The following is a 26,282-nucleotide window of genomic DNA, read 5'->3' on the forward strand; positions in this document are numbered from 1 at the left end:
GAAAAGACATTCTGTAGGTTGCAGCCGAGTCCTTCTCCGACATGTTCACGCAGTGTAGGCCTCGAAGTTTCTGGAATCCTCCAAGAAGAAACTCGATGAAAATCCACCCTTGAGGAGCGCTGTAGGATCTGAAAACGGGTCCCCGTTAATTGGATGGTTGATCGATGGAGTTTGAGGCTCGATTGACCGAAAAAAAGAGCAAAACTCTTAGAAAAATTGCAAATCGCCGTAAAAGCTCGAGAACTATAGCACGAGGACTCCCAACACTTGAACGTGCAGTAAACATCTGAAGATGGCTACCAGAGGAGGGACTAAGGTAGAGGGCAGTCATTGGCTGGGGGCAGTATGACCCAGAGACCAGTGATTGGTTGTTGGGAGAAAGACAGTTCAGAAGTGAAACTGAATTTTTCTTTACCGAGGATTCCCAGCCTGACGACGGGGAATATTCATGAGCATATCAATCTATGCCAGACCCATGCTGGAGAAAGGACTGATCCCAGGTTTGGTCACATGCTATTGTAAATGCCTCTTATCGTGGCAGAGAAAAAGGATAAATCCTTGCAGTAAGGAAGCCAATAAATAAAAAAAATTGACAGCAGTGAGGATGCAAGTTAACCTGTACTGAAGCGGGGAAGCATGCCCATCAATAACGTTGAACACTGCTCTGATAGAGGATACCATCTGTGTAGGCCGCAGGACATTCTGGTCTATCACCCAAAAAGCCCAGGTCCTCAAGAGTGCTGCACCAGTTTAAATAAAAAGAGCCTGCTCTGGAGAAGCCTCAATCAGTTCGGAATCCAGGTAACCATGTGGCTCTGAAGAGGTGGAGACCAGGTGGCATGGTGCAAGTAGCACCAGTCCAAAACTCAACATATTTTAGGAATACTTTAATGGCACAAATTCAGCACAAGCAATTTCCAACCCATTTTGGAAGTTAAGCGACAAACATGAGTAAACTTGCCTGAATCTGGTCAATGGAATCTTTCTGTTGCCTCTGGTCTGTTGCATGGGAAGGTTGATACATTGCTTGTGACGATGCATAGCCTTCAGTTGTAGAAGACACCAAGGCAACCTGGGTATAATAAAGATTTTAGCAGAGCCTTATTTCAAAAGCATTTGTATTAAGCCTGCATGCAGTAGAAATCAAATAGTTTAGCTTGGTAGTCCCACTTGCTTTCAATTGACCCATAGTCTGCATCTGTCAAGATTTTCCCTTTTCCTTGAAGCTGGTTCTAGCTTAATTGTGCACATCATTTATAGTAAACATGCTGGGAACCAATATAAGGAACAAGTTACTTACCTGCAACTGTTCTCCAGCATAGGTCTGGCATGGATTCACATGCTCATGAATATTACCCGTCAGGCTGGGAATTCTCGGTAAAAGAAAAAATCAGTTTTGTTTCTGAACTGTCTTTCTCCTAATAACCAATCACTGGTCTCTGGGTCATACTGCCCCCAGCCAATGACTGCCCTCTACCTAAGCCCCTCCTCAGGCAGCCATCTTCAGATTTGTTAGCACGTAAAGCGGCAGTAGGACAAAGAAAAGAGCCGCAGAGGGGTAGGCAGGAGGGTTTGCACGAGAATCCATGCCAGACGCATGCTGGAGAACAACAGTTACAGGTAAGTAACTTGTTCCTTCTCCAGCATGGGGCATTTATTCACATGCTCATGAATAAAAGAATACATAGCAGTACACACATGCACAGCCAAGGGAGGTAGCAAGGCTCACATTAAGCATTACAACAACTCAACATTAAGCATCTCTTACCTCCTCACCAGGCTCCCCTTCAAGCGAACAGGTTGCGCAGCACTGCTTGGCCGACTCTTGACTCCTGTCTGGATTCCCGGTCGACGCAGTAGAATCTCCTTAAGGTGTGCGTCGACCTCCACGTAGCAGCCCTGCAGATGTCCAGCAGGGGCACACCAGACAGGAATGCCGTAGTTGCAGCGATCCCTCTGGTCGAATGGGGTCTCGGACGGCCAGGCAACGGTCGATTTGCCAACCGGTGACTGTGTGATGCAGCCGGAGAGCCACCTGGAAATGGAGGCCTTGGAGAGGGCCTTTCCATGGTTCACAGGGCCAAAGTTCAACAGCTGTGACGTCTTCCGAAAACTCTTCGTGCAGTCCACTTAGAACTTCAGCGCTCTAGCCACATCCAGAAAGTGCAAAGTTCTCTCAGCCGGCAACGGGAAGAAAACAGTTAACACCAAGGGCTCGTTGAGATGGAAGTCCGACGGCACCTTGGACATGGAGGGGTGCGCCCTCAGCACGACCCTCGTTGCGTGGAAAGTCAAGTACGGAGGTTTACAAGAGGGCCTGAATCTCACCCACTCGTCGTGAGGCGGTGATGGCCACCAGGAATGCCGTCTTCCATGAAAGGAATTCCAGAAGTGCTGAATGCAGAGGCTCGAACGGGAGACCCATGAACATAGTCAGCACCACATTGAGTTCCCACGCCGGGGCAGGAGCCTTCACCGGCGGGCAAGAGCGGTAAAGTCCTTTCATGAACTCCTTCACCAGGCGATGCAGCCACAGCGACGATCACCCCGGAGTTCTGGTGTAGCGGGAGATAGCCGCAAAATGGATCTTGATAGAGGCGTGCGCCAGCCCGCCTTGGTCAGCGACAAAGTACAGCAGCGCATGAGGGGACGTAATCCGTAGAGGGTTTATCTTCTGTGCACCGCACCAGGCGGTGAACCTCTTCCATTGCTCTCCGTAGCACTTACAAGTCAAAGAAGCCCTTGCAAGCACCTCCTTGCAGTTCACCAGGATCTTGTATCCACCAAACTCTAGTGCTGCACGAGCCAGGCCTTCAGATTCAGCGATGACGGGTCGTGGTGCAGGATCGCGCCTCATTCCCTGGCGAGAAGATCTGCGTCTGCCGGAAGCTTGACTGGACGGGACGCTGACAAGTCCAGATGGTCCGGGTACCATATCTGCCTAGGCCACAGGATCATCCTGCACCGGGACCATCTGAGTCGACTGATGAGTCGTAGGAGCAATGGCAGGAATGCATTGAGAAACTGGCCATCCCAGAGGAATGAGAAGGCCTCCCCCATGCTCGCCTGCTGGGGAAACCTGCCGGTCAACCTCCGGCACTTGGTGTTCGTCGCCGTCGGAAACAGATCTATCTGGGGATTGCCCCATCGTCGAAACAGTAGGTCCACCAGATCCTGCCAAAGTTCCCACTCCTGGCAAGAGCGCAGCTCCCCGCTGAGTGAGTCGGCGACTGTGTTCTTCACTCTTGCCAGAGGAAAGGGTACCAGGAACATCCTTTGAGCGACAGCACAGTGCCATAGGTCTTGCGCGTCCTTGGAGAGTAGGGGATCTGGTGCCCCCTGCTTCCGAATGTAGAACATCGTCGTGGTGTTGTCGGTGAAGACCTGCACCACCTTGCCCTAGAGGGATGAAGGAATGACTTGAGGGCCCAAAACACGGCCCGGAGCTCCAGGAAATTGATGTGCAACGGCTTCTCCTCCGGGAGCCAAAGGCCTCTTGCGTGGAGATTTCTAGTGTGTGTGCCCCATCCCTCCAGGGAGGCGTCTGTTGTCACCGTCTCCTGATGCGCCGGGGTCTGGAAGTCTGGGCCTGCTGCAAGATGCGCGTTGACTCCCCACCACAGAATCGCCCGAAGGAATGTCTCATTGAGGGCGATCGTGTCCTCGAAGCTTCCCTTCGCCTGCATCCAGCGGGCGTCAAGGAACTCTTGCAGCGGTCGCATCTGTGATCAAGGTAGTTGCACAATGACATGCCGAGCAGGGACTTTATGGACCTCACCCAGGCAACCTTCATGGCTGACAGCCGTTGTACCTTGAGCCCAGGATGGTCGTTATCCTGTTCTCCGACGGTGCGGCTAGGAGCACCACCGTGTTGAGTCTGGATCCCACGAACCGGGTGTCCTGCGATGGCTCCAAGCAGGACTTGCATATTTTATCGAGAACCCCAGTTCCGTGAGCAGGCAGACGGTCCTCACTGTGTTTTCGACGGAGAGTTCCTTAGACTTCGCTCAGATGAGCCAATCCTCCAGATGGGGGTAGATGTGGATCCCCTGCAGGCGCAGCTGCGCCGCCACCGGTGCCGGTGCCAGGCACTTGGCGAAGACCCTTGGGGGCGACTTCAGACCGAAGGGGAGGGCCCAGAACTGGTAGTGCCGTCCTTGGACCACAAAGCGCAGAAACCTTTGGTGCCCCTTGTGAATGGGGATGTGGAAGTAGGCATCCTCCAGGTCCAGCGACGACAGTAAATCCCCTTCTTCCAGCTGTCCCAGCACGTGAAGGGTGACCATCTGGAAATTCTTGGATTTTATGTATTTGTTGAGGCGGTGGCGATCTAGGATGAGCCTCCAGCCACCGGTGGTCTTTCGAACGAGGAAGTACCGTGAGTATACCGGAGCCCCAGAGCCTCTTCGGGATAAGCTCTATCTCGCCCTTCTTTAGAATTGCTTGTACCTCCTGAAGTAGTTGAGCAATGTGGTTTTCTTTCCTGGCCACGGGTGGAAAACTGGGACACTTCCTTTGGAACTCCAGAGAGTTCCCATGGGCCAGGGCATCCAGCACCCAATGTTCGGTGGAGATGGATTTCCATGCGCCGACGAAGTTCGCCAGCTGGCTTCCCACTGGGGTGCTTGGATGGGGGCCCGACATCACGGCCAGTTCAGTTCTGCTTCGCCCTGGCCTTACCGCCTTGGGCCCCTTGGCAAAGACGACGATGTCCGCCAGCCTTGTTGCGGCCTCTGTAGGCTTCCTGTGATGAAGAACGGGCCGCCTGAAGGTATGAAGAGCTGCCGCCGAATCCTTTGGAGGCACCTTAAAACTTGCCTCCCAAGGACCGAAAGGACAGCCGTCATTGATGGCATGTGCCAAGGCATGGGCCGTCTTGGTGTCTGCCTTGATGGCCTGCAGTGACTAGTCTACTGGCTTGCCGAACAAGTTGTTCCCGTCGAAGGGCATGTCAAGTACCCTCGTTTTTAACGTCCTGTCAGAAGTCGGTGGCTCTGAGCCAGCCACGCCAGCAAAGGCAAATGCTGTTGCCCATCTGGCAGAAGCCGGTGTCGGCAATGTCCGTGGCCACCCTAATGGCGTGGTCCGAAGCCACCTTGCCTTCTTGTAAGATTTCAAGGGCCTATGCCCTCTGGTCGTCTTGGAGGAAGTCCAGGAGGACGGCGATTTTAAACCACAGCTCCATATCGTAGTGGGCCACAATAGCAAGAGCGTTGGCCGCCTTAATGGTCGCCGATGAAATGCCCCGACGGGTATCCAGCTTCTTCTCCTCGCCGTCCGGCGGGGAAGTGGAAGTCGACGCCGCCGTCCCAGCGGACGACTTCTTGGCAGCCGCAGAGACGACCGAGTCCGGAGACTGCTGTGCTCTGAGGCACATTGGTGCTGAGTCTGGGACCCAGTACTACTTCTCGTAACTGTCTCTTAGCCGGGGCCTAAGATGGGTTCTTCATGAGGGCCAGTCCCTTGTCCCAGAGGTCGTCCAACAGCGAGACCAAGAGCACGGTCTTCCTCTTGGCCTCTACTCGCTGATAAAGGAATCCCTCCTTCTGCTCCTTGGGGCACAGCTGAAAAAGCTCTGAGGCCCTACCGATCATGGCGAGAAACTAGCCAATTTCGTCAGAGGAGAAGCCCAGGGTGGGGGCGACGGGTGATCTGTTCCGTCGTCGCCGCCCGTCCCAGTCGTCTCAGTCTTGCCCCTCAGAGGAGGGGATGGAGGTGAAGGATGGAAGGGTGGGGGCAGATGGACTCGCCTCCGCTTGGCTGCAGGACTTCCTGACAGTCCAGGCGCCGCTAAATCATCCGCCGGAGGCAGAGCCATCCTTTTTATTTCTGAACACGGTGTGCAGGGCTAGCAAGATGTCCTCCGACCTGTCAATCAGTGGTTGCGACGGGAGCTTCGGCAGCAGCGTGGTGTCCTCCGGTTCCTAGTCGATCTGCAGTTCCACGTGGCTCCCCAGTCGGTCTCCACGTCCGCCTTGTCGGGGTCCTTGTAGGATTTTACCTCGAGGAATCTCTTGTCCAAGACTGACTTGAGGCCCGCCAGCTCATCCTCGGAGGAGATAAGAGTCCGGTAAGACTATTGCGCCCCCCTTCTTCTCGGCCAGGGGCTTCACAGGGGTCTTTTCGATGGGCAGGGGAAACCCTTGGCTTTGAGGTCGTCTCCACCAGGGCGGCATCTGCGGGTTTTGCCAGGGACGCTGGCACTTCCTCAATCGAGGCCTTAGCCAGGTGAATCTGGGCATTCACGACCTTTGGCTCGTCTGAGGCCTTCACCGTGGGGGGAGGGTCACTGCCTCGCTCCCCCTTGGCTTTCTCCATCAGGGTCGACCAGGGCTTCTCCTGAAGCTTACCCGGGTTTTCCAATTTCCTCTTAGTGCTGGCTCACGGTTGACTGCGTTGGCGATGCTGCGCCCGGCCTGGCAACCGCGAAGCCCGTACCAACTGCACTTTTGGTTCTTTGCCTTATGTTGGGCCCCCATCGCCTGAACGCCCTCAAAGGTCTTAGAAGACCGCTCAGACTTCTTCTTGGGCTCACCTGCTGCGGGGCTTTTCGCCTTCAGCCAGTCAGCGAGCCGTTTGCGACGGTCCTTCATGGTACGGGCGGATAGGTCATCGCAGAACGCACAGTCCTCCATGTGCGACTTGTAGGAATGCAGGCAGTAGAGGCACCAGGAATGCTCATCCTCTTTGAAGACGTTCTGTAGGCCACATCCTGGGCAGATCTTATACAGCTTGGATCCAACGGGCGAAGAGTATCCTTGGTGTTCGGCCATCTCCACGCGGGCTAAGCCTCAAAGATCTTCCGGAATCCTCCAAGAATTGAAATTGGACGAAAATTCGCTCTTGAGGGGCGTAGAGATTTCTGATATGGGTCCCTGTAATCGGAAGAAGAAACGGAACTTGAGGCTCGATTTAACCGAAAAAATAAGACCAAACTCTTTGAAAAAACGCAATATGCAGTAAAAGCTCGAGAGCTAAGCACGAGGACTCCCAACGCTTGAACGTGCAGTAAAAATCTGAAGGTGGCTGACTGAGGAGCAGCTTAGGTAGAGGGCAGTATGACCAAGAGACCAGTGACTGGTTATTAGGTGAAAGACCGTTCAGAAACAAAACAAACTGATTTTTTCTTTTACCGAGGATTCCGAACCCGAGTGGGAATATTCATAAACATGTGCATCCATGCCAGACCCCATGATGGAGAACCTTTATACCCTTTCAGTGCGTTCCCGATGTCAATCTTACCCCGTTCCCTCTTAAGCCTGGTTTGCAAATTTGTCACCTCCCCCACCTTCACCCCAACTATTGCTACCATCGATGGGCCTCCAGGTGCCACTTCCCTATTACTCTCTGAATGGGCCGATTTCTGCTCTTCTTTATTGTCATCCACCTCTAACCTTCTCCTGGGTGACATTCAACTGGACTCCCCGGCTCTGCATGCACGCTATTCGCTGATCTCGATCTCTCGATCGATCTCTCTCCCTGAAACGAAAGTGCAGGGTAGCAGAAAGTAGTGGCTAACCTCAGGCTCATCCTCTGACAAACTGGCCTACCACCTGCTCCAAAGGCAATACAGACTCACCATCCGTGCAAATAACGCCCACATTCAGGCACGGGTCTAAGGCAGGGAGCCATAATAATATATAATGGGTCTGACAGAGGGCGAGAACAATTTCTCGATTCTTGGATTGACCCCTCTTAACAGCGCGGGGGAGGACAGCGATGGGGTGAGTCGTCTCTTAACCGAGGCAAGGATAGGAATAGTTTGACTAGTGGGAGGTTTTTCTTTAATCCTTTCGACGAAATCAGTATCTTTCCTGCCTTCCTCAGTAGCGCATTGAAGGTCGGCTGATCGTCTACTGGCGATGGGTTCCTGACCGGTGTGGTCTGAGAAGAAATGTCTATAATGTCGGGGTCTGTAGACCCTGATGGCGACTGCCAGGGCTGTATGCCACCTTCACCTGGGTCCTCCTCGTAGCCCTCCTCACCTATGTTAGTCATCCTCTTCCTGGAAGTGAGTCCTCTTCAGTGAGGTCGTAAGAGTTCATGTCTTCCTGTAGGGGTTAAAGAGCTTCGGATATTTAGCCCATGGCCCCTCCTGGAGTACCTCCCTTGGCCTCTTGGGTGTCCTATTTTCTGGGATGGCCATGAACCTGTCTAGCTTGTCCATACATGACTGGAACCTCTACAGTCCAGTAAGGTAGGCCAGAGCGGTCTGGGAGTGAAAAGGGAGTTCCCTCTCCCTGTAGTTGCTTAGTTCTGTCCCATAGCGTTGAAGATAGAATCCCTTCGCCTTCTGAGAAACCCTCTCGCTGGCTAGGGTCTTCTGTCGACGGTGGGAGCTGTCCCAGCCTACCCTCCGGCGTCCTCTGCGTTTCTTTGGCCTTGTGAGCGGTTTTCGACATGTCACCCGCCGTCCGTCTCTGGCCCTCTTTAGAAGCTATACGCGCAAGGCTTTCAGCGATCAGCTTCTCCGTCGAGGGATCGCTTGCCATCGCACTAGGCAGTGCTAAGTCTTTACTGGCAACATACGCACTCTTACAAGGCGCGTCGCCTGAGGATTTGGGGTTTGCGCCCTTATTTACAAGCTCAGTCGCCGGTGGCGGGGAGGGCTTGCGACCCTTACGGTCAGCGGAAGACGCCGGTGGACCCAACGCCTCCGTTGACGCTATGGCTGCCTTAGTCTTCGACGAATGCGTGCCGTGGGGTATGTGCTTATGTGTTTTTCTGTGTTCGTCCTTGTCGCTGGGGTGTTCATCCCCATAAGCGGGGCGTGAGCCGGGCTCATCGGGGCCAGGGACGGACGACGAGGAGCGGGAACGCTCCGAGAGGTCTACAACCTCTGTTGCGGAGGCCATGTAATCACTGTCCTCATCACATTCGGCGGCAGCTGGCGAGGAGTCAGACCTAGACATCGCATAGGCTGCCCACCTTTTGACCCTGCGGTCCTTTAAAGTTTTGGGTTTAAGTAACTTACAGGCCGCACAGCCGTCCCCTTTGTGATCGAGGGGCAAGCAACGGTTACACCGTTTGTGCTTGTCCTTCCAGGTAAACTTGCAACGCGGGCAAAACCTAAAGGGCGTCCTCTCCATAGCCGAGGGCATGAAATGTGATTACGACCTCGAAAGAGAGGTAGGGGAAAGAGAAAGGCATTCTCAGAGTGTTAACAAAGAAATGACCAACAACCCCACTCTCCCTACTGTGTTAGGCCGGCGAGGCTCGGCCACGTGTTCGGCAGCGCCGAAGGATCTCCTCCGCTCGTCCCTCCGGCGAAGATCTTGCTTGGCGGAGAACAGCTTGGCAGCTAAGTCGAGGGAGGGATCTATGTGATAGTTAATAATAAACGACCAAGGGTCGAGGAAATGATTTCGCAATGTCTCTCGAGGAGCTCTGCATAAAGGCGACCAATAACTGGGCAGAAAAAAACAATCTGAGGGACGTCAACACGTGAGGGGTTGTAGGTACACTGCACGTCACTATAGGGATAGTGTTACAGACACGCCTTGTCGACGTCCCCTTTTCGACTACAAAAAACAAAATGCAATACTCCGCAGTGATCACTGGATGTCAGACTATGCACAGCATGTGATTCTAAGCAGATTAGCAAACATCAGAAACCTTGTTTTGGTTTGTGGTTGTTTGGTTGCGGTGCATCATTGTTTGCGTTGAGTGGGGGTGGATGAGGATCAGCGAATGGTTGTATCTTCATTGTAGGAGGGCGAATGAGGATCAGCAGAGGCTGCATCTTCATTGAGGCGTACTGCTAGATTGAAAGCTTGGCTGTTCAGTGGTGTTGCTTCTACGTTTGTGCTGATTTGGTGAAGGTCCATGAAGGCGGCTTCTTCGTTGAATTGGTCAGTTAGGTTCATGTTTGGGTTGTTGGTTAGAAGATCTTCGTCGTCGTTATGTCCGGTATGGTGCAGGTGTTGGGGATATCCTTCTGTTCTTGTGATGTATGGCGTGATTGGGTCGGACTCTGGCCACCTTCTTCCTGTCTTTTTTCTTGTCGTCTCAGGATTTTGTCTTGACGTCTGTGTTGTTGGGGTATCCTGGTTCTGGGGTTGTTACAAGGTATGGTTTGAGATATAGGGAGTTTTCCCTTTGGAGTTTTGTTCTGTCGTTTTGGTTTTTGGCGTGTTTCTTCTATATGAGGTTGATGCTTCGGCAGTAGATTGGATTTGTGTGCCTGTTTCCAGTGCAGCCTTGTCTTGTGCCCTTTCTCGGAGTCCGTTTCTGGGCTAGGGCATTTTGGTGCTCAGTGCGGAGGTGCCGGTTGAGTGGTTGGCTGCTGTGTCTTGCGATGGGAGTGCTGGTGTTTCTTCTTGTATTGGTGTGCTTGGGAGCTTTTGTGCTGTCTGTTCGTGTGGGCCGGTTTGTGTGTCCTCCGATCGCTGTCTGGTGGGGTCTTGGTGCTGGGCGTACTGTTGTCAGGGGTGTAGGTCAAAGTTCAGTGCTGTCTGTGTAGGTCTCTCTGAAAGGATAAGGGCGGCTGGAACTATTCTATCACGGTCTAGTCCTCTCTGGGAGTATGTTAAGGTGGTTAAGCTAAGTTTGTGCTTGAGGCTAGTTCTGACTATGTTCTAGAGTCTCGTATGGTAGGAGGGACCCTAAGGAGTATTGTAATCCTTATGATTCAAAAAATTTAGGAGCGGAGTCCCTGCTAAATTTGGGAGAGCTGTATAGTGGGAGAGGCGCCTATCAATGTAAAGTGAATATCACACAATGCAGTTTGGGACCAGAGCCCCTGCTAAAATTGGGCGACCTGCATGGTGGGAGAGAGGGCCCCCCAATGCAATCCGAATATCACAACACCGTCTGGGAACAGAACCCCTGCCAAATTTGGGAGGCCTGTGTAGTGGGAGAGAGGCCTATCAATGCAATCTGAATGTCATACGATACAATTTTGGAATAGAACCCCTAATAGTTTTGGGAGACCTGTACAGTGGGAGGGAGGTCCCTCAATGCAATCCGAACATGTAATACAACTTGGGGACAGGACCCCTGTTGGACTTGGGGGACCTGTATACTGGGAGAGAGTCCTAACTACGCAATCTGAATGTGCAATTTTGGGGACAGAACCCCCACCAAGTTTGGGAGACCTGTATAGTGGGAGAGAGGCCTATCAGTGCAATCTGAATATGATACAATACAGTTTAGGAGCAGGCCTGTATAGTGGGTGGGAGGCCCACCAATGCAATCTAAATATACAATATAATTTGGGGTAGAACCCCTGAGAATTTTGGAGACCTGCATAGTGGGAGAGAGGCATATCAATGCAATCCGAGTGTCACACGATACAGTTTCAGAATGGAGCCCCGGCCAGCAACGGCGCTGAGTGGGCTGAGGAAGTGAACGCTATCGGCCCAGGGGCTCCCTGGAAGAGGCCGCAGTTACCTGCCTCTGGGGTGGGGTGAGACTGTTGAATGAGGACGCGACTCTCACCGTGCTTCTGGACCAAATCAAGATGTCACACGGAGCTAAGCTCCAATCAGTGCTCGGGGCGGGATGGGAGGCGGGAGGGCTGGAGTCCAGGAAGGGGAGCTGGGAGGGAAGCGGGCCTGACCGCGGGTGTTTTATTTTCTTTTTTTCCTTCGTTATGGGGCGCTGGGGCCTGGGGGCTGTGGGCAGCCTTACCTGGGTGGCTGCAGTGCAGGGAGCCGAGTGGGCTCACGCAGGTCTGTGGACCTGGTAGGCATGGACCTAAGCTCCAATCAGGGCTCGGGGGCGGGATGGGAGGCGGGAGGGCTGAGTCCAGGAAGGGGAGCTGGGAGGGATGTGGGCCTTTTTTCCCCTTAGTTATGGGGGCGCCGGGGCCTGCAGTAAAAATCTGAAGATGGCTGCCAGAGGAGGGGCTTAGGGAGAGGGCAGTGATTGACTGGGGGTAGTCTGACTCAGAGCTCAGTGATTGGTTGGTTTATAGGAGAAAGACAGTTTAGAAGATGGACTGATTTTTCTTTTACAGAGGATTTGCAGCCTGACGGGGAATATTCATGAGCATGTGAATCCATGCCAGACCCTATGCTGGAGAATTATGTATGATCCTAAACTTGATGTGTTGATTTGTTGAGTACATTTGAATTCACTTATGGTTTGCAGAAAAGTTGTGGGAAATATTTAGTTGCATGATTCAGGTCTACGTTCTCCCAGAATAGTTGTGATGCTATTATGGAATTAAGTCCTAGAGACAGAAAGATTATGGACTAGTCAAACAGGCTCTTATTGACAGAGTTGGGAGGACTCATTCTCAATACATTAAAAGGTTTAGAGACCATAAAAAGAAAGATGGTACAGTTGGGCTACCTGGGTTTGTGAATGCCTGAAAAACTTAGATAGTTGGGTTAAGGATTACAAAGTAAACTCCTTTGAAGGAATGAGAAATTTGTTTTTACTAGAGAATATTAGTGATGCCTGCTCTCTTGAGCCGAGACAGCACCTGGCTGACTAAGTAACTTGATCACAAGAGACTAGTTCAAGCTGCTGACTTATGGGTAGCCATCAGGGCCACTCTAAGGATTCTGGGGCAACTCAGAGAAAGGATGAGGGGAAAAAGCGCAAGTAAGATAGTAAAGAAAATTCAAATCCTCCACATCTAAAGAGGGCCACAAAAACCAGAAGGGTACATTTTATGGGAAACCTTATAGGGTTAGTGAAACCTCTCAGGCCAAACCAGAGGGAGATTACCAGAAACCCCCATTCCAGAAAAGCTTTGGTAAATGTGTGGTTTGTGGGTTTGGTGACCATGTCAAAGGGGATCCCCGATGTAAGGGTAAACCTTCAGGGGTCCACACGGTCTCCTTAGCCTTCACTCCTGAGGAGGGAGCTTGAATTACAGGTGCTCACTTTCACTTACTAGCTTATGACCCCATTAGAGTTCAAGCTAGTGTTTCTTTAGTGTCCTTGGGTCTGTGGGAACAACAGAATATAGATGTGCAACAATACCAGACAACACAAAAGAATACTATAAGGACAGTACTTTTAGATGGGAGGAGACTCCTGCCATCAGACACACTGGGGCCAGCATAACAGTGGTTGATGAAAGCTTCGTCAAACCCGAGGATGTAGCCAAGTCACCCAAAGGTCCCATTAAACTTGCTGGAGGCCCACTCCAAATGGTTTCTTTTTTGCAAGCCCTCATCCAGTGCAACAACATGACTGTACGAATTCCTGTTAGTGTGCAATCAGAAGTACCTGGGAGAGTTCTCTTGGGGAATTACTGGAACTCTTGGGAGTAGTTTCCAGTACACACAGCAAAGACAAAAAAGGAGCGGACAAGATTGGCTAGAGAGGCAAACTTAAGACACTCAGTTTGAGGTCAGGGAGCAATTCAGTACCTGGACGAACTATCTCCTGAAACCCAGCTACTGGTGTAACTGAACTGGAGGAAATCCTTCCCTGCTTGGAAGATCTGGATCCTAGAGACCACTCTGAGCTGCAAACTTTGCATGCAGAAGGTGGGTCTCTAGGGCAGATTTCAGCAGAGGACAGAGTGTTCCTCTCTAGAAGTTCTGAGACAAAAAACAGCTTCCTAATTGGAATGGCAAGAGCCAGGGACGCATTGACTCTACTGGGAGAATGGACTCTTCCACAGTGAGCCTACACAATCTAAGCCAGGAGACTGGTAGTACCCCAGGCGGTGAGTTGCAAGCTACAACTAGCACTTGAGTTCCAAGAAGACCAAAGAGACTTCTGCTGTACCTTTAAAGGCCCAAGATGGGTGTAGATGTTAACATTGTAGAATCTTCCACACCTGCCACACCTCTGTCAAAAATGAATCCAAGAATGTGGCACCTTTAGTGCCCCTCCCAGTGGTAGGAGTTCCTTTTGAGAGGGTGGGGATCGATATGGTTGGTCCCCTAGATCCTCGTACTTCCTCAAGCAATCAATTTATATTGGTGGTAGACCATGCTACCAGGTCCCCTGAGGCTTTACCTATAAGTACTGTTACTGCCTTCCAAGCAGTGGCTAAGGCCCTCTGTATTTTCTTTTATTTTTTTTTATCAGAATTGGGTTTCCTAAGGAAGTTGGCTCTGATAGGGGATCTAATTTAATATTCCACTACATGCAGACCATGTGGAAGAACTGTGGAGTAACTTACAAGTTCTCAACGGCCTACCACCTTCAAATAAACGGGTTGGTAGAGAGGTTTAACAGAACAATGAAGAGCATGATGGGTGTCTTAGAAGAAGCCCAGACAAGAAAGTGGGACCATCTACTGCCATGCCTTCTATTTGCTTACATAAAGGTGCCTCAAGCTGGAGTGGGTTTCAGCCTTTTTGAGCTCCTCGGTCATCCTGTCAGAGGCACTTTGGCAGAGATTAAAAAGGGTTTGGAGAATCCTCCATCTGTAATGGCAGTCTGTGTCACTGACTATGTACTAGGCCTCAGGAGGAGGATGGCTCTTCCGATGACTGAAGTCATAGAAAGCCTGAAAGCTGGTCAGGCTCTGGTCAAACATTGGCATGACCAGAAGGCCAAAATGGTGGAGTTTACTCCAGATCAGTTAGTATTGGTTATGGTTCCTACATTTGTGTGCTAATTCCCTTCAAAGTTCGATAACCCCAGCTCTTTTGCTGCACTTGGGACTTTTTAATGTTAACCATGGAGTGAGACATTTTTCTCACTCATGTGTATCACCTGATTTGGATTGCTGTGTTTTCACTGTTTTCGGAATCTGACAAACACCATAGCCATGTTCTTGTTGTATGGTGACACACAAGCACCTTCAGAGCAGTGTCAGAAAACCTTTAGATTTGTGATAAGGTTTAAATGCCTTTTCTTGTGTGAACTAGAGTTTCCAAGAATAGTAAAGTGAAATTGATTTTACTTACCTTTTCTCTTTGTAGGTTCAGCACATACCATCTTATGTGGAGTGCTAGGGGTTACCTAGTAGCCCCTTATCCTACATTCTCGTGTAACATTTGTATTTTACCCTCACTACTTTAAATGGCTGGTGGCAGTGGTTTACTTTTTCCTACCATTGTACTTTTCTATCGCAGGCAGAACCCTCCGCTGCAGTACAGCACCCATGGATGACTACTTTGTTAAAATGGCCAGTCTTCTTTTTTTGCCATTTTCTGTTTTAATTGTTGAACACTTGTAATGCTGGGGTAAAAAAAACTGCTTGCAACCCTTTGGGAGAATCTAACTTTTAAAAATAGAAAATAGAATATCAGTCTGTTCTGATCTAACCCTAGACATTCTTCCTTGAAGCAATACTGCAAAGGTGATACAAAATAAGTGTTATACTGACCTCAAATGACGTCACCTCTGGGTGCAGGAAAAATTAACATATGATTGAATTACTCAACTGCTTTATTGTTCACTTTAATTGAATACTAACTTGGGATTAATGTTACAGCTAATTACTGCTTTTTAAAGAATGCTTTAAATGTATAAATAATGTATTATATAACTTAAGTCCAGTGAGACAGCAAAACGGTAAGTACCCCTAATCCCAAACAGTACCTCTGGTTACAAGAAAAGGTGGTTCAGCTGGATTCCGTCTTGCTGCAGCCAAGCAGACCCTAGTTTCTGAGCCTCAGTTGTGGGGACACGTCTTCTGGAGGGCTCCTGCAGCAGTACTTGGGAAGGTCGTGTGCAGCTACGGCCTCTTCATTTCAGCAGCACTTGGCGGTTTCAGCGCTTAGCAAACAGCACCGATGCGGATCGTTGGACACCGGTTGGACTCTGTGCTCCCTCATCCTGCACTCTGGTGAAGAGTCTCTGGATCAGTATGTCCTGCTTCTGGAGGGTCCTTTGGAGGCTCCTTGGGCTTGTAGCCGGATTCGTTCCGCGGCAGACATTGCACTCCAATATGGTTCCTCAACCCCGGGTATTGGGCTTCTGCAACAATGGAGAGGCACAGCAAGTCGGGAAGGGCGCCTACTGGAGTTCATCTTCGGGTTAGTTGGTCCCACTAACCCATCAGGGGTAGTTGTTCCCGAGGAGCTTCTTTGTCGAGGTGAAAAGGGAGGTTAGCACAGCAGCAGGGCTACACCAGGCAATTGAAGGCCCATGAGGTTGCAGCATGCTTTGTTCACCATTTCTTCTTTGTTCTTCCACTGGTCGACTGCCTCTATACCCAAATCCCTCACCTTTTAAATAGGTTTCTCCCATTCATGCACAGCCTAAGCTGTCAATTGTACAGCAGGGCAGCCAATCAGGACTGGTTTCATTCAGGCATTCCTAGAGACAGGACATGGGAGTTTTGGGACCCCTCCCTCAAATCCTGTCCTTCCAGATACACTAGAGCCAGGGGCGGGCTTCAGGTCTGTAGTTCACCAAAGGCAGGAGAAACAGAGCTCAAACATGTCAACGCACAAAGTAAAAGCCAAGGAAGACCTCAAACAAATAATTCTGAGAAAAGACAGGGGCCATTTTGACAAAATGGTCACCAATGGGTGCTGTACTGCAGCTTGCGGTTCAGCCTGCGGTAGAAAAGCACAATGGTAGGAAAAAGTAAACCACTGCCACCAGCCATTTAAAGTAGTGAGGGTAACAAAAATTGTTACATGAGGAAGTAGGATAAGGAGCTACTAAGTAACCCCCCCAGCACTCCACATAGGATGGTGTGTGATGGACCTACGAAGAGAAAAGGTAAGTAAAGTCAAATTGACTTTACTATTCTTGAGAACTGTAGCTAACCCACGCAGAGGTAATTAAACCTTAAGAGAAATCTTAAGGAATTCTCAGTGACACTGCACTGAAGGTGCCGTGTCACTTTACAAAAAGGAGATGGCTATGGAGTTTGTCAGACTCCAAGAAAACACAAAATACAAAACCGGGAAAAACACATGGAGTGAGAAAAAGGTCCCACTTGCTCAGGATTTAAAATTAAAAAAGTCCCAAGTCCAGCAAAACAGCTGGTGTCTCTTTCCAACCCTTTCCAGTGGAGAAATGCAGCAGGCAACGATGCAGGACTCTTCTGGACACTACCAGACATCGGAAGGCTGGTTCCAGCGACAGTCACCACACACGGGCAACAGCAGCCTCCTTACCAGTTGCAAACAAAGGAAGCTGTCCAGAAAAGGTGATACTGGAATGCTGAAACTTGCCAGGAAGGCAACTTGTAGGACTAGCTGAAGACACTCGCCACCCCCGAAGTTCCGTGTAAAAATGCAGCACAGTTAGTCTTTTGGGACGGTAGCCCAAAACAGAGCTGGTAAACCCACCGGGTGGTCCAGGGACACTTCCGAAGGCTCCAGGATCATGAGAAGGCATAGAGACGGGTTGGTCCCACCAGACCAAAGGGTCAAAGCAGCAGCAAGGGTGATGTGAGATCAGGTTGTCAAACAGGGATTCATCAAGACAGCAGCAAGAATGGTCGCCAGGCCTCTCCCAGATCCGGCCTCGGTTCTTCTGTCTGCACAGCTACACAGGATACTGGGCTCCTCTTCTGACCTGCTGAAATGGCCGCAGGTCTCTTATCCTAAATTCAGGCGAGTGATCAAACACCACCCTCCAATAGCAAGGATTTGCACCACTCATGCACACCAGCAGCGGTCTAATCAGGGACCACGGTGGGGCCGACTCATGCCTGCACACTAGACTTCCTAGCACCAGTTTGTGGAATGGGATCAGACAGTTCCAAGTCCACTTCCTGAGCCCATACACAAATGGCATGCACTAGCCTGCAAAAACAGCAAAGGCATGACCATAAAAGGGAAGGCCAAAGAACAAGCAAGAAATCTTGTGGCACAGCCATCTTGGGACACTATCCACAGTTCACTCATTCGCAGTTAAAGCGTTTGGTTACCAACTAAAAATATAGAGCAAATTGTAACTGCTGCGACCAGCTTGTCCTAAGGAACATTTAAAAAGTAACCAAAACCCCTTTGGTGTAGGTCTAGGGTGATACAAAAGTATCCCCATTAAACTGCGGTGAAAGATGTGTGCGATATGAAAAAGTGACCCAAACGGGTAACATGTCAAAAGGAATACAGTTTCCCAGCACTGGCAGACTGAAGGACTAGTCTGTTTTTCCATTACAAATTAGGAAAAGGCCAGTGTGGTGAAGCGGAAGGCTTAACTAACTTCTCTGCAAAAAGTCGGGACAAAGTGTAAAACAAAAGCAAACTGTTTGGGGGTCCATAGCATATGGAGGGGATGTTGCCTAAAAGAGAAAACTTCCTTAACAGCTGTGGACAATTCATCTGAAAAATAGATCTTTTCAGAGGATGCCAGGAAAGTTGCAAGAATGTTAATTGGAACACAGGCAAGGGGATACAAAGTGTCCCAACAGCACTCCATGGGTGATCGTTAGTGCTGCAAAAAGTGAAACACCAAGGTCATAAAAGGGACCATCACTCCTGCACTAGTGGGTCTAGGCATTCACCAGTGAACCCAAAACTACATTGCAAATAAGGGACCCTAGAGATCCCTGGCAACACACCATATAAGGTGGTGGGGTGCTGCATAGCAATAGCATGGAGCCAAAACTGAGGTTCCAGTGTAGGGAGACCTCCCTTTAAAGGGATCCAGTGGTACCAGAACAAAAGTAAATGCAGGTGGTGAGTGGAAAAGTCTCACTCCCCTCCAAAGTAAATTGGGGTGCGGTGGGAGTGTGTCCAGCAGTAATGCTGGGAGGCCCAGGACAGAGCGTAGATTTGCAAAAAGAAAATCCCCCAAAGACCCATCCCCTCACCCTTTAACTCCCTCTATAACAATCTCACCTTTCACAATTGGTCACATCAATATCCCCCACCCTCCCTCTAATACTTTAGATACACCCTCACAACCAACTTTCAAATTTGGCGCCATTCTCATTCACATCCAAAATCTTAACCTGCACGCTTATTCAACAGCTACACAGAATTCTTAGCACTCTGCTCCGCCTTCCATCTGATCTTTCAGTCCACGACCACACCTCCCAACTACTCGCAGCCACCTGTTACTGTGTCGTATGAATGGAGGTTTTTTTAGAACCGGTTTCTTTAGTCCACCCACTTAGCCATTGGATCCTTGCATCACCTGGCCGTTCAGTCTAATCTAGCACTATGCTTTTCTCTGGGACAGGTTATCACAGTAAACTGTTTTTAAAAAAACACTTTAGGCCCCACTCCTTTTCAGTCACAGGTTTTTGTGCAGTCTTGGTGGTCCTGGCAGGATTGCATTCGCCTTTTGTCACCCCTACATTATGCTTCAAGAGGCTACAGTCCAGGCTGGAACGCTGGATGTTAATGTTAAAGGATATTTGTACCGTGCACTATCACCACCTGAGTGGTGCCCTGGCACTCAATGCCCACATATCAGCTTGGTCAGCATCCTGCTCAGTATTCTTGTTTTGTTGCTGCTGTGTTGGATTCTGGATCTTCCGGCCATTAAAAACGGTAAAGAAAACACTGGCAATAAAAGTGGCAGGTAGGTATTGTTTGACAGTGGTACAATCCATAGCAAAGGCATTCTGTGATTAGTGGGCAGATGTGTGGGGAGTGAGAGGGGCTTCAGGACTGCTCCCTGCCTCTGGGGTAGGATCGGTACTGGCATACACTTAAGTAGGCTGTCTACCCCAAGTCGGGAGGGGGGGGGTGGTCCCCGTTCCCTCCTGAGTGGGTTAAGACCCTGTCACATGAAAGAAATCTTGATATTAGAGATTGTAGAATAACAGGAACTTTGCTTTCCACCATTACTAGACTTGACTTGCCACTATAGCCACAATCTCCAGATCTGCATAGCATAACACAAACAGAATCCAGCATTATAGTGAGGCCAACCGCTGTCCCCAGACATGTGAAATATTAAAGGCAGGACTTGTGGAACAGACTGAAATAGTGTGACCATGCTTTGTGTAGAATACAAGACACTGCATCTTTAAAGTTCAGGGAAAGCAGCTTAGGGCATTGTGTGCACACATAAATACAGCAAACTCCTTATAGCATTTCTACAGGTTCTGACCTAAAGCGATTGGCTATAAATGAAAAGCAGAATTCAGTGAGAAAAAATTAAAAAGCATGTACCTGTGTGGAGTCGGGCTGCACTGGAATTTGGTTAGGTTGCGGAAGTCTTGATTCTGTATGCACTGCAAATAAGGAGTAAATTGATAGAGCTCAGGCACCATGTGTGAACAGAGAAACATCACTAATGCATTGGTTTCAAATTTATGATCAAAATGGTTGTAACTGATCAAAATGGTTCTAACGGTCGGCACAACAAACTGCTATGTTGTAAGCAGGCATGCCTTATTGTGGACGAAGAAATGGAGTATAAAGATGGTTACATACAATAGATAGTTCTCACTATAGTTCCTTCAAAAGTAAGACTTGCATCTCAGTAAGGTAACTAGGGCCTTGATATCGATTTTATACAGCTTTCCCACCTTTGATTTCAATGGGTTCGCCAGCAAATAAGTCCACATCTTGGAATCCGACTTGACTCGAGACAAGTGAAGCTCGTTTAGCTTCACTTACCCGCTTGACATATATTTGGAGAGCTGTTCTCCCAGTTATGTGTTCCTCAGTTCCTATTGTAAAACATTGTCTCAAGAGGGGTCAATGTGAGCTGTAGAGGTGCAGAGATTCACAGTGGCAGGTATTCAAATAACACTTGTACTCAAATTAATAATTACTTTTAATAAGAAACCTTAAGTCAGTTTTAAAATAAGCCTTCTTTAGAAAGGGCAATACGCAACAATAAAATACACTTAAAAAATACACTCCTTCAGTTTCACTAAGTAGATACCCTTTTGGGATGTGTCGCACACTTCCTAAACCCTGAGGTGACTTCAATTGCTAGGACACTGGACATCGATACGGAATACATTACTCACCATAATCATATTTCTGGTGCTTCTATCTGCTTATATCACATGCTATGCATAAGCCGACATCTAGTGGAAGCTGCAGAGTATTAGCTTTTCGAAATTCAAAAAGGGACGTTGACAGGGCTTGCTAGTAGTACTATCCCTAGTGTGACATCCGCTGTACCCATGATCCCTCACGCCTCAAGGTCCCGCAGATTGTTTTTCTTCTGACATGAAGTAGCATGAGGGTCATGCGAGTACAGTTGTATCCAAGCAGATATATGTAGAAGCTCAAAACATCTATGCACCCTCTCAGGGGAGGAAGGGTGGGCGCATGTGAATCTAAGCAGATACAAGCACCAGAAATAGGATTACGGTGAGTAATGTATTCCTTCTGATGCTTGTGTAATCTTCTTAGATCAGATGCTATGCATAGATTAGCAAGCAGTGTTATGAGAAGGTGGTGGGTTGTGAGAAGGAGTAGCGGCAAATAGATGTATGAATGTGTGTCAATGCAGTAGTGCTGAGTGAAGGTGTGAACTAAGCTCCATGCAGCTGTGTTGCAAAAGCTGTCTAAGGGGATGTTTGCAATAAAGGCCAAAGTAGCCCCAGTGTCCTGTGTGGAGTGGGCTCTTGGTGTAGAAGGCAGTGTCTAGTTTGATAATGAATAGCATCATTGTATACATTTGACTATCTGGATATGGCTCGTGGAAATGCGCTCTCCTGGTCTACCTGTAGCCATGGAGACGAATAGTTGAGTCTTCCTAAGCGGTTTGGTTTTATCTACATAGCAGAGAACCGCCCTCCTCACATCTAGTTTGTGGAGTTTGACCTCAGCTGAGCTAGTTGGCTTTCGAAAGAAAGCGTAAGCAAATTTCCCTGACCATCTCATTTATTGGGTGTTCCCCTTGGAGTCTGGTTGGGTGAACCTGAACGCGAAGTCTGGGCATTGCTTGTTTTCTCTTGTAGCGAATAAGTCTAGAGAGGGGTAGCCCCAATAGAGAGAAGATGTGGTTTACAACGTCCGTGTGTAGTTGCCACTTGTGTTCTTCTGGCAGTGGATCTCTACTGAGAGAGTCCGCTAGAGTGTTGAGTACCCCTGGAACATGTTAGGAGGACAGGGACATCCCTCTTCCGAGTGCCCACTTCCATATTTTCTGAGCCAGTTTGGACAGATTTGGAGAGTGTACCTCCCTGCTTGTTGACATAGAACATTGCGGTGGTGCTGTCTGTTAGGCCTTGTACCGACTGGTTTCTTAGGTGGTTTTCGAAGGCTTGTAGTGCCTTGAAAACTGCCAATAACTCCAGTAGATTGATGCGTTTCTCTGCAGTCACTTGTGACCACAGGCTGTGTGCTGAAGGTAGTGGGCCCCCACCCAGAAAGTGACGCGTCTGTTGTGATGACCGCTTGCGCTTCTGGTTCGTGGAAGGATTTGCCCTTGAGTAGATTTTCCCTTGACCACCAGCGTAAGTTCTGAACCAGTGTAGGCGAAACAATCACTAGATCGTACCACTGACCACTTGCCTGAGACCATTGTTTTGCCAACCATCCTGCATTGGTCGCAGGCGCACATGGGGGACCAGGTAAGTGCACAATGCCATCATACCTAGCAGACGCATTGCTTTGCGTACGCTTATCCGGAGACCAGCTTGATAGTGGGGTATTTGCCGAAGCATGTTTTGTCCTCTTTCCATGGATGGGAAGGCTAAGCCCCGTCTTTTTATCAAATACAGCTCCTAGGAACTGTTTCGATCCGTTTGGTACCAGACTTGGCTTTTTCTCGTTTATTGAGAAGCCCAATTGGAAGAGGTGGTCTATTCTTTGCGTGTTTAGCTTATAAAGTTGGTAGGTTTCTCCCGTGATCAGCCAGTCATCCAGGTAAGGGTACACTGGGATGGACTCCCTGCGTAGGTGCGCTGCCACCACCGCCAGTACCTTGGTGAACACCCTTGGAGCCGAAGCTATCCCAAAGGGCAGCACCTTTAACTGGTAGTACTGGTCTGCTACTTTGAATCGTAAAAATCTTCTGTGCGCTGGGAACATTGAAATATGAAAATAAGCATCTTTCATGTCCAATATTGCCATGTAGTCCCCCCGTTTTAACAGAGGGATCACTTCTTGTAGCGTAGTCATGCAAAATTTGAGGTTTGACAAACTTGTTTGCAGGGCACAGGTCTAGTACCGGGCACATGGTTAGATCTTAGTACGTTGAATAAATACCCTTGTTAACCTTGCTGTACGGCACAACTTTGATGGTGTATTTGCGGAGTAGAGCCTTGACCTCTACCAGGAAGAGTTCCTCCTGTGATGGTTTCTTCTGGCGCTGGGGGGAGGTTTGATGGTATTCCTTTGAGTTCTATGCAGTAACCTCCTGTCACCGTCGACAACACCCACTAGTCTGATGTTATCCCCTCCCATGCGTGGGTAAAATGTGATAATCGTCCCAAGACTCGGGAGGCATGGGAGGGGACCTGTAGCAGGGCGTTGTTGTTTGGAGGGTGTTCCACCACCTCTGGTGGGGGAGCCTTTCCCTTTTCCGCAACCGCTGCGCTGACCCCTGGAAGCCTGTTGGCTATTGTTCCACGAGGAACTTTGGCTCTGACTGTATCTGGTGCCTCTGCTAGTTTTGGCCACGAAAACTCCAAAGGTTATTGCCACCCCTCTGGCTTGTTTGTTGGTTGGCAAAGGGACTTGAGTGCTTCGTATTCTTCCTTGGCGGACTTTAGTGTCCTCAACTGCCTTTCCAAACAAAACATTAGGCTCAACAGGCATGTTGAGTAGGGTAGCCTGTGTCTAGTTTAAATCCAGACTGTCTAAGCCAAGCGTGACGTTTCAGGATGGTGGCCTCAGCAATAACGAGTCCAGCATTATCTGCTGCATTGAAGATGTTCTTTAGCAGGACGCCTGCTGTTGCTCCGCCTTTCAGCAGCCACAAGGGAGAGCTTGGCCTTTGGTTCTACAAGGACCGTAACTTCATCCCACTTAGTGCATCGTTGCTTGCTAGTAAGGTGGAGTTATCAATCCGTGCTTGGTACGCCGCTGAAGACGCCATTTTCCTTCCCATAGTATAGCGTTTTTTACCCCTTGTCTGGAGGCACTTCGGAGGTGGCCAAGGGGGTATCCACTCTCTTCCGGGTAGTGGTAACTACCAAAGAGTCTGGTTTAAGTTGGCCCCTTATGTACAAAGGGTCGGAAGGTGCTGGTCGGAAAAAGTTTTTTTGATTCTGGGGTTTACTGCCCTGGTCTGATTAGGCATCTCTAGAGAAGATTGAATCCTGCTCTGTACCGCCTTGAGTAAGGGGATAAACTGAGTAGCCTGTCTCTTATCCCCCAAGATGTCTTCTGCAAAATCCTCATCTTGGTGGATGTCCCGCGTTCCAATCCCAAAATGTTGAGCCGCCCTGAGGAGTATGTTGTTGAATAAGGGCTGGTTGTCCACCGGGGAATCTGGTATTGGAGGGTCTTGCGGGACTGGGGAGTCCATGGCAAGAGACTACCGACCGTCATCCTGATCGTCCCCTGTATTGTCGTCAATCCAGACGTCCTCATAATAAGGGTTATCCTCGTTAATGTATTCATCATCTCCTGCATCTAGAGGCAAGGTGTCTTGTGGACTGGTTCATTATACACTACCAAAAGGGGGGGGGGGGGGAGTGATCTTTTCCTTGACGGATGAGTAGACAAACTTGACTGAGCGGGCACATGTGTTGTCTTCGAGCTTGATGCCTGCGTAGTGGGAGGCGTGTTTGCCAGACTTTGAAGAGCTTTGGGGTGCACTTCAAAATTTTTTTAGAAAGGTCATGTGCCTCATAACCCTATCAATATCCTGGGCATACCAGTCAGCTGTATTCCTGTACAGGACATTACATAGGAGCCTGATTCTATCAGGTTCCTGTGGGGGTAGTTGGCTGTTCCCTCGACTTGTCCCTTTTATCCCCTGTGTTCCCGTCCTTATTAGAGGAACTGGATTCGTCTTTGTCCTTATTATCTTTGCTCTTGGAAGAAGACTTTCTAGAGCTAGGGACTGTAGTAGGGGCCTCAGGGACATGTTTTTCAACAGAACGGGACAATCCTGACTCCCTGGGCTTCTCCCCAGGGGTAGGTCGAGTCTCGACTACAGGAACAGCTTGCACGACGTCCTTCAACGTTGCAAGCCCGGGTGCGGGGTTTTTGAGTCCTGCATCCTTTGTCTTAGCGGGCTTGTCATGAGGCAGCCACTCTGGGCACTCAGAGGATTGAATCCGAGGATTTGCCATTCGCTGTCAACTCTCGGCGTGTGACTCCACTCACATCGCTGTGGGGTGTGTGCTTAGAGTGGGGCGCCCTTGCCGCCGGGTGTCATCCCTATAACAGGACCGCCGGCCTGTCTGCTAGAGTTGGGGGCTGGCACTGGGGAACGGTGAGGTTCACGGATGCCCCTTCAACGTCCATGGTGGCCTCGGCCTGCATGTCGTGATGGGCCCAACGTTTCGTCTGCCTATCTTTGAGGGTCTTCGGTCGGAGCAGCTTATAGGCCCGACAATGAGCCTTGTCATGGTCCCGATGCAAGCTAAGGTTACACATGCTGTGCTAGTCGACCCATGTGTATTTTTGTATTGCAAGACGGGCAGAATTTAAAAGGAGTACGCTCCATAATGGGGGCAGGCAGCTGGGTGACTCGGAAGGGTTGGGAAAATACATGCTGTTATGACCACCTCCCACTCTCCCTACTGCAAAGGCTCATGTCTGATGGGCCTTCCCAGGCCGGGTGGTGCCGTCGAGATCTCCATCCGACGGTTAGTCTTGTCCTTTTCTTGAAGTCTTCAGCGTGTCGAGGTACCGGGTCGATAAAGGACAAAGAGATATAGTAATCTGAATACTTTGTAAGTTCAATGGTGTAAGCCGAAAAATGCACTCCACTTAGATGTGAGTTCACGACGGCGGGGAAAAAAACAATCCGTGGGACCTCGACGCGTGAGGGATCATGGGTACAGCGGACGTCACACTAGGGATAGTATTACTGGCACGCCCAATCGACATCCCTTTTCGAATTTCGAAAACTGTAATACTCTGCAGCTTCCACTAGATGTCAGCCTATGTATAGCATGTGTGCTAAACAGATTACACAAGCATCAGAAATCAATTTTACACTTAATGCAATAATGAGGTTGTGGAAAAAAGAATAGGCTAGGGGAGGTAACAAAGGTTAACAAGTTTCTCCAAACAGGTAAGCACTTCACAATCCCCCAATGAAATATAGGTTAACCCTTACCAAGCTATACAAATAACTTATGTATGACTTTTTGAGGGACAGATGAACACAAAGTCAGAGTATAAAGAGTCTTCAGGGAGCCAGGACAGCCAATGTTGATTGAACAAAGTCTAGGGAAGCTGAAGCACTTCTTGAAGATAACACAAGAGTCATGCACAAGGTTAAAGGTGGTTTTGTTGTAAAAAGTGTCACTGTTGGGCCACAAGCTGGGAGGCTTGTGAAAAGCAAAGATGCAAGCAACTCTACAAAGGGCAGCAAATGCAAGTCTTGTGTGAGAACAAGCAAGCTACAAACAA

The 26,282-nt window shown here is 49.4% G+C and overlaps 1 protein-coding gene across 10 annotated transcripts in view; it reads right to left on the bottom strand.

The window, feature by feature from the left end:
• CAPRIN1 (cell cycle associated protein 1) overlaps positions 1 to 26,282 on the bottom strand; it is a 1,156,748-nt gene that overhangs the window by 370,022 nt on the left and 760,444 nt on the right. For all 10 annotated transcript variants that reach the window (XM_069623390.1, XM_069623385.1, XM_069623386.1 and 7 more), the window contains 2 exons: positions 19,953 to 20,014; positions 962 to 1,072 (listed from right to left, as the gene is read on the bottom strand). In XM_069623390.1, the coding sequence (XP_069479491.1) occupies positions 962 to 1,072; positions 19,953 to 20,014 (173 nt within the window). The remainder of the gene's footprint in view (positions 1 to 961; positions 1,073 to 19,952; positions 20,015 to 26,282) is intronic.

This window comes from Ambystoma mexicanum, chromosome 11 (genome assembly GCF_040938575.1).
Source record: "Ambystoma mexicanum isolate Mex_15411 chromosome 11, UKY_AmexF1_1, whole genome shotgun sequence".
NCBI classification, from domain to species: domain Eukaryota; kingdom Metazoa; phylum Chordata; class Amphibia; order Caudata; family Ambystomatidae; genus Ambystoma; species Ambystoma mexicanum.